Consider the following 17,509-nt stretch of genomic DNA (forward strand, 5'->3'; position numbering starts at 1 on the left):
TGCCTGTCAGCGTGTGTGTGTGTATGTGTGTTCACACACGCAGTGCGTGTGGGTCGATGCAGCCCATCATCCTTCTCTGTGCGTGCGTGAGCCAAATACATCCACAGCAGCAGGGAGTGCGTGTGAGATCACAACACCCACCACAGCCACGTCCCACTCTCTCCCTCCTTCACACACACACACAACACGCACCGACACAGCAGTCAAATCAATTGACAGAACTCACCCAAACTCACGGTGCCACCGTACCATGGGCCTGTGCAGCACATATGTCAGCCTCACCGACCGTGGGCAACGCCTTGCATGCCTTTGGCCCTGCACACATCCATGGTGTGGGCGCTGCTGTGCGTGTTCTCTTCTTGCACCTGTGCACCATCACATCATCACCCACCACACCCCACACAGTCCACGGAACCAAACGAGACCACCCACAACAGAACCGCCAGTGAGTGCCCGTCACAACGCGCACCCTCTCCCTCCTCTCCACCAACCATGCGCCAGCCACGCACACGAACAACGCAACCCACCACCTCCCGCTCAAACATACACACACGTGCTTGTTGCTTGTTTGTGTGTGTTTGGTCTTGTTGGTTCGTGTTTGGGCGATTTGTGGAAGATGCCACAAATAATCGCCCGCTGCTGCGTTTGTGCGGCAACTGCTGTTTGCTTTCTGCGTTTGCTTGTTTGAAGGGCGGACTTGCTGGCTTGGTTGGTTGGTTGCTTGGTTTCAATGAGACAAGAAGAAGAAGGAGAAGGAGAAGAGGAAGGGGGAACAGCACTGTGTGTGTGAATGCAACGCAGGCTCACAGGCCTTGCAGGCTGAGGAGGAAGGGACAAGAAGGGGACAAGAAAGGGGGATGGAAAAGAAGAAGAAACAAACACACACACACACACACACACGCACACACACAGCTGTGGACAGCATGCATCCCCTCTCCTCCTCTTCTCTCTTCTTCGCTTCCCCCTCACAGTCACAACAGACAACCAACAGCCACAAAGGGCTGGGAAGAGAAAACAAACAAGGGGAGGGGGGCAACAGTCACCCAGCCAGATCGCCATGGAAGAAAGAGGCGAGGCGATGGAGAGGGAAGGAAAGGGGAACATCGTCCATCAACACACACGCACACACACACACACACACGCACACACATCTATTTGGGAGCCCCACGTCTTCTGTCCCTTGCTTCCCTCCCCTCCTTTCCTTGGTCTGGGTTGAGGTGGGTTGGTTGAGGTAGCAACAGCTTGCCATGGCGTGTCATGCGTGGGTGTGGGGGTGGATGTAGATGTGGATGGGGTCCTCTCTCTGCGTGTGTGAAAAGGAAGTGGAGGAAAGCAGTGGAAGGGGTGGCAGCAGCAGGAGAGGAAGAAGGAAGGGGAGGGGGTGGATGTGAGCATGCCATGCGTGAGTGAACAACAACGACGTCACATGGGGCGTAGGACGATGATGATGTGGCTTTTGTGCGTTGTGTAATGGCACAAGCACACAAAGGTCAACCACAATCACAATCACACACACACACACCTCGTCGTCGATCAACGCATCTGCCTGACATATGCGCACACGCGCACGCACATCTGCAGTCACACACACACACACACAGTCACACATAGCATTGCAGAGTGAGACAGTAGACCATGCACACGCATACACAGCAATGCAACCACAACCACCACAACCACAACAACGACAACATCTCTCCCCATCTCCATTCCCAAAATGCACGGTCACATGGCCAGGTGCACAGCCGTGGTGGTGATGATGGTCATGATGAACGCCTCCCTCCCACTTCCCCTCAACCCCCTTCCACCAAAAACACGCACACCATTGCGTGCCCTCACCTCGTGCATCGTGTCGCTGTCGGCGTGGTTGATGGCGATGCACACACATGTGCACGCACACATGCACACACATCGCCGTGTGTGTTCCCAGTTGAGATGAGCAACGGAGGGAGAGAAATGGGCGACACGACACGATGGCCAGTCGACCCCAATCCAGCATCACCGTCGTGTGTTGCCTGCTGCAGTCATCATCACAATCACACAATCACAATCACACAATCACAATCACACAGGTGCAAGCAAAAGGAATGAGTCACTGATATGTGTGTCATTGTCATGTGATGACACCATCACACGATTCACGTACATGTATGTGTACACGCACCCCCATCTCTCAACCAACATCATCGCCCTCCACCACTTCCCCTCCCTCTCCCTCCTTTCGCTCTGCACTCCCACATCGCCTCACCATCACCACCACCATCACCGTGTCACTTCCCTCCTCCCCCTGCTTCCCCCACTCGCCACAACTCAGCCCACCAACCAACCAACCAACCCACCGCCAACGATCATCCTCACCTGTGCTTAATGCAGCCAGCCAGCCCGCCAACGTGCCACAGCGAAGAGCCAAAACGAGGAAAGCGCAATCACGTGCCACGGCCACCATCATCATCGCTGATGGAGCAGAAAGAGGAGATGAAGGGGGAAGAGTGGTGGGCACGGGTCGTGTCATTCCTTGTCTTCATCCGTGTAGCCCCAAACACGGTGCACAGCGCACACGCGCACGCACGGCCATCATCACAGCAGCACCACCAGCAACAACAGCGAGCTCGCCTGCCTGCCTGCCTGTGGGGCAAGAAGAAACCAACCAGAGAAGAACAACAATGACCGGTGGTGGTGAGGACAGGAAAGGAGGGGCACAAGGGATCACGCATGGGAATATGCAGCATGTTGTGGGCGGGTGCACCAGATACACAAAAGACCAACGAAACAATCAAGCAGCCAAGCGCGCACGCAACACCACATCCACCACTGCTGCAATCCACCACTGCTGCCATACCTGTGTTGGCAGCTGTCTCGATCATGCCTCAACAGCTCCATATCGCATGGGAAAGGCTGATGATGATGATGACACAGAGCAAAGGCGATTGGTTGGGAAAGGAGGAAGGGGATTCGGTTGGGGAAACCCACACACGTCCGCCTGCAGCCACGCACACACACACACACACACATTTGAGTTGTGTGATTGATTCATGTGAGACACACGTCAGTGCCACCACCCCACAGCCAATGTCTGCTTTGATGTGTTGGCATACATGTGTACATGCGTGTATATGCGTGCGTATGTGTACCACTCCACACACACACACACACACACACACACACACACACACACACACACACACACACACACACACACACACACACACAGCGGCAGCGTCTCACCTGGTGTCTTCTTTTCTCGCACATTTGTGTGTGCGTGTATCGCCCTGCTCGTGTCATGAGGGCTTGGGAAGAGAACGGCCACCGTCCTGTGCAAAATCACACACATGTACACATGCGCAAGCACAAAGGAACAAATCAGCAAGAATGACACCACGCAGTGAGCCAGCATGGCAGAAACAAACCACATCCACCTCCTTGTGCCACAGTCACATCATCCACATCATCACCTGTGCACGCACATGTCACATCCCCACAGACATCACATCACCGCCACCGCCACAAGCATCACACCTGCACATGCGTGTGCGTGCGCTACGTACATCCACCACAAATCACTCACCACCAGCAGCAGCGTCGTCACGCAAGGCAACAACATATCGACGCACATCACACCCTGTACGTGTGCGTGTGAAGAAAGAGGCGAGTTGGCACAGAATCAGGATATCAACGACAACAAAACCCATTGCCACCACCAACAGACCCAACGACATCCAACCAGCACTTCACAATCACACACATACGACATGCTGATGTTCACACCCAGCACACCACACACCACCACCACCACCATTCATCTCACCTCCACATCCATGGCCGCAGCCGCTGCTGTTGGTGACCAATGACGACGACGACGAGGAGAAGGTGGAGATGGACGAGAGACAGAGGGCCAGTTCATCCACAATGCAGCCAGACATCGGCTGTTGCTGCTGCTGGTGTTGATGGTGGAAACGGTGAAAACAAACGGCCCCTTGCCACGCCGTGTCCTTTGCTCGCTCGCTCGGCTGCTTGCTTGGTCGGTTGGATGAAGACGGATTCGTGGTCCTGTGTCCAAATCAATCGAAAAACAGGGGAGAGGAAGAATAGACACATGAGTGGACAGAACAGACAAGGAAAGAGGGAGGCGAAGAAGGAAACACAGCATGTCAACCATACACACACACATCTCAGTCGCCCTTCTCACCTCCAGCACTCGTCATCGTCATCGTCGTTGGTTCCACCGCTTCATGCGCCTCCTCAACGCTGTCAAATCTATGTGTACAGACACAAGAAGGGAGAGAATGCAGGGGGGGGGGGGTGAGGTTGACAGCGAAGCATCATCAACCACCCGCCAGCCCAATCCAACCACCCGCACTGACACACAACCACACGCACACATGTTGTCCCCACTCACCCCACCATGCACACACACACACACACATGCTCACCTCTTCGTGAGAGCGAGTGACATGTGCAATGTCTGCATCACGCCAGATTGGAGCTGGTGTCGGCCGGAGTGTGATGGCGGCTGTGCCGTCGATGGTGATAGGGTGATGACGGTGGCAGCGGAGCTGAGGCGGAAGAAAGAAAAAGGAGAGAGAAATGAGGAAGGGTTGATGATGATGATGCGTGGTTCATGGCGGCTGCTTTCCCCTCCTCTGATGTGATCCTGGTGCTCATGCAACCAACACACAGCGACAAGACACAACGACATCGTCACACACAAGGTACAGGCATGGCATGTGAGCACAGCAGGCGTGTTCACCTTCCTGCTCCCTCCTCTGCTTTCCTCCTCCTCACTCCATGACACACACACACACACACACACACCTGCGCATAGCTGCGTCGCTGTGATTGGATGTGCCCACCATGACCATGGACGTGTGTGTCCACAGCTGCTCCTCCCAATCCATCATGTGTGCAGCACCCATCATCCTCCAACGATCCTCACGCAGTCGCCCCCCTGCATACACACACACACACGCACACATGACATGTGAGCTGCACAACTACACTGGTGCACGAGATACAGCAGCAGCAACACCGAGCACCCACACACCCACAGCAGCAACACCAACACATGCACCATGTGCCAACCAACGCAGCCATGATGGGCTCACCTTGCTCACGCATATGGGAACACTGCATGAGCACAGCTGCAGCAGCCGAATCGGGGGAGTTGCTGCTGCTGCAGCCGGCATGCGAGCCCGCTTTCATCAACATCCTGATGTGTGCTGATACCTCACCACCTGTGCATATGTGTGTGTGTGTGATTGCGTGGTTGCAGGGAACGTGAGTGGCAACACAACGCAACAGGCACAGAGCAAGCCATCACGTCAGCACAGCAGAACAAGTGATTGACGTCACACGCACCACGTGTACGTGTGTGTGTATGTGTGTGTGTGTGTGTGTGTGTGTGTGTGTGTGTGTGTGTGTGTGTTAGTGTGTGTGACCATCATCCCTATCAACTCCTCTTCCTCTTGTTCGCTTCACCCCACCCATCACAACCACCAGCCCATCACACAACCAACCAACCACTCATCACCACCCACATACCATGTGTGAGGCGAGTGCAGCTGGCACGCATGACAAGTATCCTCGACATTTCCCTCATCCTGATGCTTGTGCGTGCGCATCGCCTGTAAGTGGGGTTGTGTGTGCGAGCACCAGCATGGTGAGTGAGTGGGAGGGAAGGCAGGGAGCATGGACATGTGCGCAGTCACACTGCTGCTGCCACTACTGGTGTTGTGCATGCATATGTGTGTGAAGGAGAAGAAAGGGAAGAGAGATAAAACAGAAAACAGAAGGGAAGGAGCAAGACATGCTGCACCCGCCCCATCCATCCATCGCTCTTCCTCACACCACCACACACCATCGTCCCTTGTCACCAACCAGCCACACCACACCGCACCACACCACACTCACCCAGCATCCCCCACCCCACCCCACCTCATCCCATCCATCCATCCAACACACATCTCCTCTCCGTTTCCCCTCTTCTTCTCGCCCTCACCTGCTGCTGCTGCTTCCCGCCGAAAATGCAACTTGTGCTGTCGCCACCTGTTCCCAGCTGTAAACAGCCAGCTTCTGCCAGCAGCGGCGGGCGATGGGTTGGTTGGTTGGTTGGTTTGGTTGGCTGGGGAATGTGTTCAGCTGCAAGTGATGGTGGTGGTGCATCCTCTGCTGCTGCTGCATCGGCGGTGGAGGGTGTGTTGGCTGCTGCTGCTGTTGTTGTTGTTGTGATGGCTGCCAGGGAGGGCGAGGAAGAGAGGGGAAGACGAACAGCGGCTGCAAGGTGGAGAATGTGCAGGCGTGCAGACAGTTGTGTGTGAGAACGAAGAATGAGACAGCGCATCACGCAAGGCAAAACAGGCAGCCGCACGACACACATGCATGCACATTGATGTGGGACAACAAGGGGAGACAGGAGCAACAAAGACAGCGACCACAAAACACGCACACTGGTGTTGTGCGCAGCATACACACGCATGCATGTGCAGTGATGCACTCACGTTGCTCATCGCTTGCTTGCTTTGTGGTGTGTGTTGGCGCTGCTGCTTCCGTAATCGCACAAGGGTGGCTGGATGGTCATTGCATGGCAGCGCCCGTCTGTTCATCCCACCAGAGCAGTGGTGGTTGGTGGAGGGAGGGGGTGGGGGTGACAGCTGCTGGTTCAAGGCCCTCTGTGGCGACAGCAGAAAGAAGAAAGGGGAAGCAAGAGAGGAAGGTGGTGGTGTTGGTGGTGGTGTTGAGGATGGGAATGGAAGGAAGTGAGTAAATACACAAGCAAATGAGGAGGTGGTGATGATGGCGTGTGGGTGGGTGAAGAAGAGAACGTGCACGTCGACACACACACACACACACACACACACACACACACACACACACACACACACACACACCCTCACCTGCCACGCGTTGTCGCCGCTGAACAAGTTAATCCTGGCAGACTCCAGTGCTGACAGCAGCAAATAGCACAGCCATAACACACGAGTGGGCAGATGGTGAGAGTAGTTGAATGGACATGAGAACAAGCGAGCAACGCACACACCACACCATACTCCCCGCACTCACTCGACAGCCCCTGTCCCAACAACGTACTCCCTCACCTGTGTGCACTTGGGTGGAGAGGGACTTGAAGAACTCCTCAAACACAAACACAACGCGTCTCTGCATCATCTCCACCACCTCATCAGGGATCGACCGCAGGATCCTTGGAAGCTGAACACAGTTGTGTGTGTGTGTGTGTGTGTGTGTGTGTGTGTGTGTGTGTGTGTGTGTGTGTGTGTGTGTGTGTGTGTGTGTGTGTGTGTGTGTGAGCGACGTGATGTGCAAGCCTTCACCAACCCACAATCCCCATTAAAACCACATCCCCCCTCACGCATCACTTCTCATTCCCCATGTCACCGATCTATCACCACACCTCGAGGAGCCTGTGCTCGGGAATGCGGATGCTGAACGTCTCCCAGTCCAGCAGGTCCTGGTAGGGCTGCAAGCGTGCAAAACGCAAACACCACAACATCACGTCACAGCATGATAAGCGACGGGAGGGGGAATCCACACAGTGATGTGACACACAAGAAGCACACACACACACACACACACACACACACACACACACACACACACATACACACACACACACACACACACACACACACACACACACAATGCGGCATCCATCCATACGCACCAGCACGTAGTGATCGACAACAATGACGGGGATGGCACCCGCAGCCATGATCTATGAGGTATGAAAGGGGTGACAGGAGATGGAAGGTGGGTGAGACCACAAACAGGCCCGAAATCGTCTGCAACACACACACACACACACACACACACACACACACACACACACACACACACACACACACACAGACATACAGACACACACACACACACACACACACACACACGCACGCACACACACACGCACACACACACGCACACACACACACATACACCTGAAGGAGTGGTAGCCAAATCCTTCGACGATGAGCCCAAACTTGGTCTCCAGCGCCAGCGCCGTGTACGTGTACTTGTTGAACTCTTCCTCTGCCTGCTTACATGAGGGGTCATATCCAACCTTCCCCTCACGGCCCATGCGCTCTTCGGCAAACCACCGGCATGCGCACACCAACACAATGTCCCTGCAAACATGCAAACGCAGCCGATGTGTGTGCGTGTGTGTGAGGTGGGGCCAGAAAGACACGCACACAGCACCAAAACCAGTTGACTCCGAGGCAACGCACGAGACACACACGGAACACGATAACACACAACAAATCACACGCGTAGCACACCATACCTGCCATTGTGCAGCTTGGGGAGGTGGTTGCGCATGGCATCAAGAGCGAGCACACTTGGTGCCCTGCACATCAGGGAAAGAAGACAGACGTCAAGCAGCGGCACCACAACATGTTTGGAGTGAGGTTGCAGCGGCACAAGAAGGGCGAAGTGATGGTGCAGTGAGCGACGCCAATCCCTCAAAACCCAGCAGCAGCAGCAGTGAACATCAAACCCCACATCACACCACGTCACAACACGCACACATGCATGCACACACCTGAAGGTGACGAGTTATTTCCTATTCGTGCGGGCGGAACGCGTCGCTGCTCCGGTGTGAATGAATGAATGTCACCATGGAGAAGAGTGGGATGGACACATCGAGGCCGTCACAGTGGTGGAATTCACTGAAGTGGTGTGATGAGATGGAACAGACCGGATTGATGAAGCGTGTAAGCATCAGCAGTCGCACATGGTGCGTGCCACCTGAAAGCACTTCTCTTGCAGCACACACACACACACACATACACACACACCTACCTGTGTCAGCATCGTGGATTGACGAGGAGGAATGTGATGGACGTGCCAGGGCATGCGACACAGCAAGCCGTTGCCAGCCAACACACACCACCATACCACTTCTGGAACGGACAGCATGGTTGTGTCCGCCGCACTTGCGGCTGGATCGACGATGAGGATGGATGGCGAGTTGCATGGAATGCCGTAGCTATTGTCCGCAGCCACGCCGCTGATCCACTTGCATCTGCCGTGTAGCAGCTCACCAAGCGTGGTGGTGTCTGCTGTGTTCGTGCTGCGATCAGTGGTCACACACGTAGAGGAGGGTGCTGTGAGCCAGCCAGCACGCCGCCTGCAGTGCCCACTTGGCTCAAGCAGCTTGCAAACTGTTGATGGTGGTCGTGTCATCCACTGCCGCTGTCACTGCTGTTGTTGCTGTCACTGCTGTCACTGCTGCTGCTGATGGGCTGATGATGAGCACAGAGGTGGTGGGAGTTGCATCAGAGGGATGCCGTGGATGAGGCCAGTGCTGGTAACGACGCCACAATCACCAATCGCAGTTGCCAGTGCCCTGCCGAGTGCATCTTGGATGCTGTTGCCAGACGGCGGGTTGACTGACAGTGCTTTTGCAGCACAGCAGTTGGTACCCCCTTCCCTTTCGCTCCTCGCAGAGCACTGCTCCTTGTCAAGCCGTTCGCCTCTGCGTGTGCGTGCATGTGCATGCTTGTGCGTGTCTGTGCGTGTCTGTGCGTCTGCCTTCCATCACACAACAGTGAACCCCTTTCAGCAACAAAGCAGAAAGTGCTGACTCGGCACAATTATGTTTGTGTTTGTGTTTTGTGGGGAAGAAGACAAGAAGACAAGAATGCGTGCAATGGCAGCAGGGACAGCGCTGCTGTTTGTGGTGGCTGTGCTGTGTGCTGCTGTTCAGCCACTGTGGCGAGCGTCGTCTCAAGCTCACGTCCAGTGCACCAAGATGAAGGTGTGTGTGTGTGTGTGTGTGTGTGTGTGTGTGTGTGTGTGTGTGTGTGTGTGTGTGTGTGTGTGTGTGTGTGTGTGTGTGTGTGTCTGTGTGTGTGTGTGTGTCTGTGTGTGTGAAACGAGTTGCGTGCTTATTCCCTCGTCCCATCGCTGCTCTCACTGACCAACACCTCTTCCCCCCCCCCACATCGTCACAGGATGCTTCAGGGACAGTGCTGACAATCGAACGTTTGCGTTTGCTGGCAACATGGCGCAGACGTCCATGACGCGTGAGGCGTGTGCCACGCTCTGCTACACCTTCAACTTTTCGCTCAGCGCCGTTGAGTACGGCTACCAATGCTTCTGCGGCACCCAAGCTGAATTCCACCGCGCAGTCTCGGCGGTGTGTGTGTGTGTGTGTCTGTATCTGTGTGTCTGCATCTGTGTGTGTATGAGTGTGTGTGCATGCATTAATGTATGCGACCAGCATTCACACTCCCCCCTCCCCCACCCAACATACACTTTTGTGCAGCCTTCCTCCGACTGCAACGAACCATGCACGGGGGCTTCGACCGAGATGTGCGGAGCAGCCAATCGCATGAACATCATCCAAGCAAACTGTTCCGGCAAACCCCTTCCCACAGGTGATTCCAACAAACACAAACACACACACAACACACAACACACAACACCACCCACTCAGCTCATACGTGACTGCTGTTGCACCTTGCCTCGTCAGGCCATGCGTGCCTGTCTGCGGCGACGAAGGAGTTGCCGTTCTGCAACGCGAGTCTGTCCATTGGTGCCCGCCTCAACGACCTCATTGGACGCCTCAGTCTTCAGGAGAAGGCCGGCCTCGTTGGCCCCGATCCCGTCACCAGTCCATGCGCCTTCCTTGACTATGGCGTCAAGAGGTGGGAAAGGACATTCAGCGCCCACGCAGTGACTCGTGACTGCCTGCTTGTGTTCCCCCCCCCACTTCTTCGTGCCACAGCGGCATCAACCGCCACCACCACTGCTCACACCGCAACACCACCTCCCTCTTCATGCTCGCACATGTGTGCGCGCGTGTATGGGTCGCAGGCTCGACATTCCGCCGTATGTGCAACTGGTGGAGACGAACACGGCCGTTGCCTCTGCGTGCATCATCAGCCAGGACAAGTGTGCCACGACGTTCATTGAGGCCCACAGGTCTTGGCGCAGCCGTCAACCGAGTGTGTGTGTGTGTGTGTGTGTGTGTGTGTGTGTGTGTGTGTGTGTGTGTGTGTGTGTGTGTGTGCGTGTGCGTGTGTGTGCGTGTGTGTGTGTGTGTGTGTGTGCCTACGTCTGCTATGTCGTCTTCTTCTCCTTGATCAGAGCTCCTGTCGTTCATTCCCTCCTTGTCCCCCACGCACCCGTCCTTCGCTTCCAGGTCATATCCACGGAGATGCGCGCCTTCAACAATCTCAACTGGCACAGGGGCGGCGGTGTCTTGCAGAAGATCGGACTCACAGGTGCGCCCTTCATCACGTGTTGCTGATGCTGGTGCACACCACCCACACCCATGCGATCACTCTACAACAGTTGCACCCATGCCACCAACCCCCTTCACACTCACCCCCACTCACTCACTCACACACTTTGCAGGCCCACCCACTCATCTTCACTGCACCCCTCTCAACCTCTGAGGCCACTTCTTGAGCGGCGATTGCGCTGCTGCTTACTTGGCCGGCTGCCAGAACGGCCCAGACAGGAATGGCAGCAGGTACGGACACGCATCCACACTCACACATGCGTGTATGCAAACGCCCACAACCGTGTCAGCGACGCTGCTTCATTTGCACTTCGTGGCAGTCGTGTCATTTACACTGCTGTCACCACTCCATCGCGTTTTAGGTCTCAAGCACGTTAACGCGCACTAGGTCGAGACAACCGCGTGGCATTCAACGGGAACATCTCCACCTCTGACCTCTGGGACACCGAGGTGTGTGTGTGTGTGTGTGTGTGTGTGTGTGTGTGTGTGTGTGTGTGTGTGTGTGTGTGTGTGTGTGTGTTTTCAGCTCGTGTGCATCGCATCAACGTTTCTTGTCAGTTCGCCCACGCCACCATGCCTGCGCCATCTTCCTCACCTCCCACCTCCTCATCTTCATCCCGCTCTCCTCTGCCTTGTGTTTCATGTGCAGTACAGGCGCAGGCACTTGCTGCCATGTGCTCGTACGCCAGCATCAACGGCGTGCCCTCTCCGTGTGCAAACAACATGCTGCTCAACGACGTCGTGCGCGGGCAGTGGAAGCGTGACATGGTAACGATTGGAACTGACTGCAGTGCGATTTGCAAACATGGTCGACACCAACAAGTACGCCCGTGACTCCCGTCAACGCTGCCGCGAAGACGCCGAACGGTGGCGTGGATATGGAGCTCGGGGAGACATACTTCACCACAAACGGCTACTTGGCGCAGGCTGTGAAGCAAACCCGCACGACAATGGACACGATGCACAACGCCGTGCGGCGGGTCCTCAAAGATAGCTTCATCACAGGCCAATGGTATGTTTACTTGTGCTGGCTTTGTGCGTGCGTGTGTGTGTGTGTGTGTGTGTGCTTGTCCTCAAAGGCTCTTGTGAGTTTTGTGACCTTGAAGATGATGAAGCAGTGTTTGTTTCCTCAACACCTCACAACCGTGCTGCCATTGCCTCTCATGCCATCCTCCCCTCCACACCACACCCTCTCCTCCAGGCATCGACGAGTGCACGGCCTGCGGACCCAAGCCTCACCTCCAGTAACGCCCGCTGCATCAGCGAGTGTCCCGACGGCAAGTATGAGCTCGGCCAACGGGTGTGCCGAATGCCACCCCACCAGACGCCACCGACTGCCTCATGTACGACAGCAACCTCACCAGTCGCGCATTGCCCATTGCCCTCTCGATTACTTCTACGCCAAGGCCCACCGCTGCGTGCCATGCACCACGTGTGGCATGGGCACCTGGGCCTCCATCCCATGCTCCGCATCCTCCGACGCCGTCTGCTCTCCCTGGACCGAGTGCAAGCCTGGCCAGAAGTCTGTCTCTGGCAACGCCGTGCGCGACGACGCATGCGTGAGCTGCACCCTCGGCATGGAGTACCAGCCGCTGTCGGACCGCGCCTCGTGCTTCTCCACCAGCATGTGCGAGGACCCCTTCATCGAGACCATCCCGCCCACGCTCACCACAGACCGCCTGTGCTCCTGTGACACGTTCACCTGCAACAAGCTCATCACGCAGCTGTTTGAGGAGATGGTGTGCGCCGAGCCCACGGACGAGCAGCTCGACGTGGTGCTTGACGTGTGCTGCCCCGACCAGGGCGAGGACGGCATCCGCGACACCATTCGCCAGATGGACGCCTACGAGGCACGCCACTCCTGCCCAGGCTGCACAGACACGTGCGAGTGCAGCGCTGGCTCCATCCTCGTCTACGACGCCGACTCGGCCGACTGTCGGCCATGCGACGGCGTGACGGAGTTCTCCCCATCCATTGGCGGCAGCAAGTGCGCGCCCATTGAGGAGTGCGAGCGCGGCCAGGAGGAGGTTTCTGCGCCAACCCGCTGCTCCTCGGACCGCGTGTGCCGCGACTGCCCGGCCGGCACCATCGACGCGGACAGCGACGGTTCCACCGGTTGCCAGATGTGCCCCGCCAGCCACTACACGGAGGCGGGCTCCCACGGCTCCTGCTCCAGCTTCACCTGCCACGCCAGCACCCACGACCACCACGACAGCGACCCTGCCACCCCGTGCAACGACGTCACAGAGTGCGCGCCCGGGTTTGAGCAGGTGCAGGCGATGACACTCCTCATCAGTGACCGCGTCTGCGACGAGAAGTTGGAGGGCACGTACAAGGCCGTCTCTGGCCAGCCAGGGCGTGCCCTGCCTCCCTGTCACCACGTGCGACGCCCGCGTGGAGGAGACAGCCGACGCCCCCCCCCCCCCCCAACCGAGCGACCACGTGTGCAGCCAGTGCGAGCTTGGCGCCACCTTCAAGCCCGTCGAACGGCCGGGCCGAGTCATGCCGCCCCGTCACTCAGTGCGGTCCGGATGAGAACGAGATTCGCTTCGTAAACGCACGCGCCAGCACGACCGCCTCTGCCGCAAGTGCGTCCAGGACACGTGCGTGGGCGTGACGCGTTGCACTGCCTGGGTGTACATTTCCATGCACGGCCGTGAGCGAGTGCGAGTTTGGCACCTTCCAGAGCCAGGTGCCCACGCTCGACTCCAACCGCGAGTGCACGCTGGAGTGCTCCGAGTGCCCCAGCGGCCGCTTCGAGATTCGCGCCTGCTCCGCGCTGGAGGACGTGCAGTGCGCCGGCTGCTCAGCGTGCCCGCCGAACACATACATCCTGCGCGCCTGCGACTCGGGAGAACGACGTCTCTTGCCAGCAGTGTAGCGCGTGCTCTAGTGAGCAGTACCGCAGCGCGCCATGCACCGCCACCAGCGACACGGAAGTGCACGATACTCGACGTGTGCGACCAGGACCAGTTTGGGCTGTTCCCCGCCCCCACGCCAACCACGGACCGCATCTGCCGCGACCTGACCCAGTGCAACCCGTCGACGGAGTGCGAGCACACCGCCTGTGCCACCTCATTACCAAGTGCGACCCTGGCGAGCAGCGCGCATTCGAGCACCCACCTCAACCTCCGACACCAAGTGCAAGCCGTGCCCCATCGGCACCACCGACCACGACCGCAACCCGCTCACCGCCTGCCAGCCGTGCCCCCTACGGCCACTATGTGCCCGCGGGCTCCATCGACTCCTGCGAGCAGTTCCTGTGCCCAGCCGGCACCGCGGACCTGGACCGCAACGCCAGGCTGGCGTGGACTTTGCCGCCCTCTCTAGCCCAGCGCGATTGCACTGATGTGACGGAGTGCGACCTCGGCTGTCATGAGGGAATGCGCCCTACCATGCGCCTCACCATCCTCACCGACCCACCAGTGCTGCCGCGGCATCGAGGGCCTGTTCTGCAGCGACAGCAACACAGACTTCTGCACACGCGGGTGTCGCCTGTGAGCCTGGCTCGTTTGAGACGGCAGCGTCCACCACCATCAGCACGGACCGCGAGTGCCAGATGGGCCACACGTGCCCCGACAACACCCCGTTCATCTCGCGCCCGCTCACGCCCACGACGCAGAAACACAGACATCTGCTCGCCGTGGACGCAGTGCAGTGCCTGTGCAACAGAGTACGAGCTCGTTGCGCCGTCGCTGGTCAACGACCGCGAGTGCCAGCACATGCGCTCGTGCAAGGACACGGAGCGCGAGGTGTCGGCGCCCACGGCCACGACAGACCGCCTCTGTGCCACCATGAGCGACGCAGTTTGAAGCGCTCCCACCGTGCGTGCGTGCCCGCGTACTCCGTCTCGCTCGTCTTTGACGCCAAGTTCAACGCCCTTGCCGGCACACAGTCGCGCCGCGAGGCGTTTGAGGCCGCGCTGGTGCAGTCCATCAACACGACGCAGGACGCGTCGCAGATTCATTCTGCGCATCGACCTGCGCCAGGGCACCATTATTGCCACCGTCGCTTCCATCAACGAGGACTTTACGGCGCGCCTCTTCAACCGATCCGTCTCTGGCGACATCACTGATATGGGCTTCACCGCGTCAAAGTGCGAGGCCGACGCGTTCCTGGAACCTCGTCTCTTTGGTTGCACGGGTGCACACGCGATCCCACCCATTACACACAGCAACTGCTGCAGCCACTGGCACGCACGCACGCACGCACGCACGCACGCTTGCGATTGCACGCGGACGCCACATCCCCCACCAGGACAACAACCGCAGCCACCATCATCGCACACGCTGTGATCGAGTGCTGCCAGCACATGCCACCTTCACCTCCCACATCTTCGTCATCATCATCATCCCTGCTGCCACCACCACCACCCACGACAGCAAACTGCTCAAGGCATTGGATGCTGTTGGCTTCTGGGACACCACGGCGTTTGTTGGAAGTGACACCAGCAGCAGTGATGGTGGTTGTGGTAGTGCACGCCATGGTAACAGCACCGACAGCTGAGGCGATGGTGGTGGTGATGGTGCTTGCATTCATCGCGAGTTCCAGCAACAACAAGGAGGTGGCCACCGTGCTTCTGGTGGGCACGCGTGTGCTGGCTGTTGTTGGTACCATGGCTGGCAACAGCTGCTGCTGCAATGCGAGGCAACGGCAGTGAAGAAGGAGATGGATGTATGTGGTGTGCATGGCGCGCAGCGACGCTTCCTTTGTGGTTGGCTGTGCAATTGCATGTGTGCGCACACCGATGACGACGACGATGAGACGGCGGCCAATCAAATCACTTCCCATCTGAAGAGCCACCGCGTCGTGGCTGGTGCACGCGTGCATCTCTTTCTTCCTGCAGGTCGACCATCGACAGAGCAGCGTTGCAGTGTGCCATGCGGTGTTTGATGATGCGTCGTTGTTGTTGTTGTTGCCACTGCGTTTGCTGTTTGTTGACACGCACGCCGTGCATACTCAATTTCTTTCCTTCCTCCCTGCCTTCCTTCCCTCTTGCTGTTCTCTGCTCTGCCACTCTCCCTTGTCAGTGTTGTGTGTTTGGTTGCTGGTTGCCGTGTTGTGGTGATTCCATCTTGCATGTTCAATCGTTTCCCAACAGTACAGTGGGACAGAGCCAAGACATGAAGAAACGACAGCAACCCTCACACGGGCACACACGCAACACCAACACGCACATCCAAGCAAGAGAGGAAAGCAGAGCACAGAACACAGCACTGCTCAAGACAACAGCCATATTGTATGGTGTTACTTGCAGTGCAGCCAAACAACCAAGTGCAAGGTGGCCTGCACCAACAACAACAAGGGCGCAGGCATCCACAAACCACCCCTGTCAAACTTGTCACACACGCAATGTGTGTCAAGGGAGGCAACCACTGCAGGGGCACAGAAGACACACGAAGCAGGTCAGTCCATGGCGCTATTGCTGCTGCTGTACTTGAACGCCTCGCACCAGTCCTTCAAGCAAGAGCCTCCAGTGTCAACTGCACTCGGTTGCCGTCCTTGTTAACTGGCAGGTGCTGTTGTCGTTTGCACCGTGTCTCGCGGATGGCCTGTGTGATGAAGCAGAATGCGTCCAGCACCACCGCGATTATGCCAGATGGATTGGGCAGTCCAGGACAAAAGAAGACAACACTGCAGCCTCCATCATCTTCTTTGCCATGTCAAGATGATGTCAGGTACGGCAATGCAGTGACATCGTAGTCGTCAAGCTTGTGCGCATCTGCGGGAGGTGTTGCTGGTGGAACAACAACGGGCACAATGGCGTAGGAGTGGCATCTGGGGTCTGTCGTTGGGCGGAGGTGGCACAGGTCAAACTGCTGTGTGGAGGATCATGGCGCGGTTCAGGGTCGGTCCCAGCGCCCACAGGGCAACCCTGCCTCGCGAAACGCTGCTTGAAACAGTGAGCAGGTGCTGGTGGTCGCACGTGACCATGTCATCTGCTCTGTCATTGCGATGCAGTATGGTGGTGTGCTGTAGTCGCACTTGATCACGCTCTCAACAGAGTTGACGAACAAGACGCTGCTGTGACGGGCAAAGACGCCGAACTTGACCGGAACGTTTCTGCTCACTTTGAGCTTGCTGAGGACCTTGTGGTCGGCGACGTCACACACAAACACGTCACCTCGCGCAGTGCCGATCGCCAGCAGGCTGTCATCAGTTGGGTGGGTCGCCATGGTGGTGGCGGTCATGTTGGCGTGCAGATCAGCCTCGTTCACAAACAAGTCATCCAACACCGCCGCACGCGTCAGC

At 57.4% G+C, this 17,509-nt stretch overlaps 4 protein-coding genes across 4 annotated transcripts; 1 reads left to right on the top strand and 3 right to left on the bottom strand.

Annotated features, from left to right (window-relative positions):
- Nucleotides 1-2,426: 2,426 nt before the first annotated feature.
- Nucleotides 2,427-5,205, bottom strand: PTSG_06424 (uncharacterized protein; the record flags this gene model as incomplete). Its single annotated transcript, XM_004991748.1, has 9 exons — nt 2,427-2,613; nt 2,840-2,895; nt 3,226-3,311; nt 3,562-3,619; nt 3,812-4,047; nt 4,187-4,245; nt 4,431-4,553; nt 4,813-4,945; nt 5,103-5,205. The coding sequence occupies 9 exons, from the start codon at nt 5,203-5,205 to the stop codon at nt 2,427-2,429; spliced, it is 1,041 nt and encodes a 346-aa protein (XP_004991805.1).
- Nucleotides 5,206-5,991: 786 nt separating this feature from the next.
- On the bottom strand, nt 5,992-9,192 carry PTSG_06425 (uncharacterized protein; the record flags this gene model as incomplete). Its single annotated transcript, XM_004991749.1, has 10 exons — nt 5,992-6,228; nt 6,555-6,665; nt 6,891-6,940; nt 7,092-7,203; nt 7,406-7,471; nt 7,676-7,726; nt 7,976-8,132; nt 8,291-8,353; nt 8,589-8,675; nt 8,921-9,192. 10 exons carry the CDS (start codon nt 9,190-9,192, stop codon nt 5,992-5,994), a joined length of 1,206 nt encoding a protein of 401 aa, XP_004991806.1.
- Nucleotides 9,193-9,981: 789 nt separating this feature from the next.
- Nucleotides 9,982-15,763, top strand: PTSG_06426 (uncharacterized protein; the record flags this gene model as incomplete). Its single annotated transcript, XM_004991750.1, has 18 exons — nt 9,982-10,147; nt 10,277-10,388; nt 10,484-10,658; nt 10,828-10,960; nt 11,156-11,237; nt 11,413-11,520; nt 11,646-11,707; nt 11,912-12,025; nt 12,115-12,228; nt 12,459-12,557; nt 12,610-13,586; nt 13,693-13,782; nt 13,919-14,132; nt 14,158-14,745; nt 14,782-15,063; nt 15,129-15,182; nt 15,247-15,391; nt 15,558-15,763. The coding sequence occupies exons 1-18, from the start codon at nt 10,013-10,015 to the stop codon at nt 15,761-15,763; spliced, it is 3,690 nt and encodes a 1,229-aa protein (XP_004991807.1). The 5' UTR covers nt 9,982-10,012.
- A 1,157-nt stretch (nt 15,764-16,920) lies between these two features.
- Nucleotides 16,921-17,448, bottom strand: PTSG_06427 (uncharacterized protein; the record flags this gene model as incomplete). Its single annotated transcript, XM_004991751.1, has 3 exons — nt 16,921-17,076; nt 17,132-17,136; nt 17,184-17,448. 3 exons carry the CDS (start codon nt 17,446-17,448, stop codon nt 16,921-16,923), a joined length of 426 nt encoding a protein of 141 aa, XP_004991808.1.
- Nucleotides 17,449-17,509: the final 61 nt, after the last annotated feature.

The sequence above is a fragment of the Salpingoeca rosetta genome (assembly GCF_000188695.1).
Source record: "Salpingoeca rosetta unplaced genomic scaffold supercont1.18, whole genome shotgun sequence".
Taxonomy (NCBI): domain Eukaryota; class Choanoflagellata; order Craspedida; family Salpingoecidae; genus Salpingoeca; species Salpingoeca rosetta.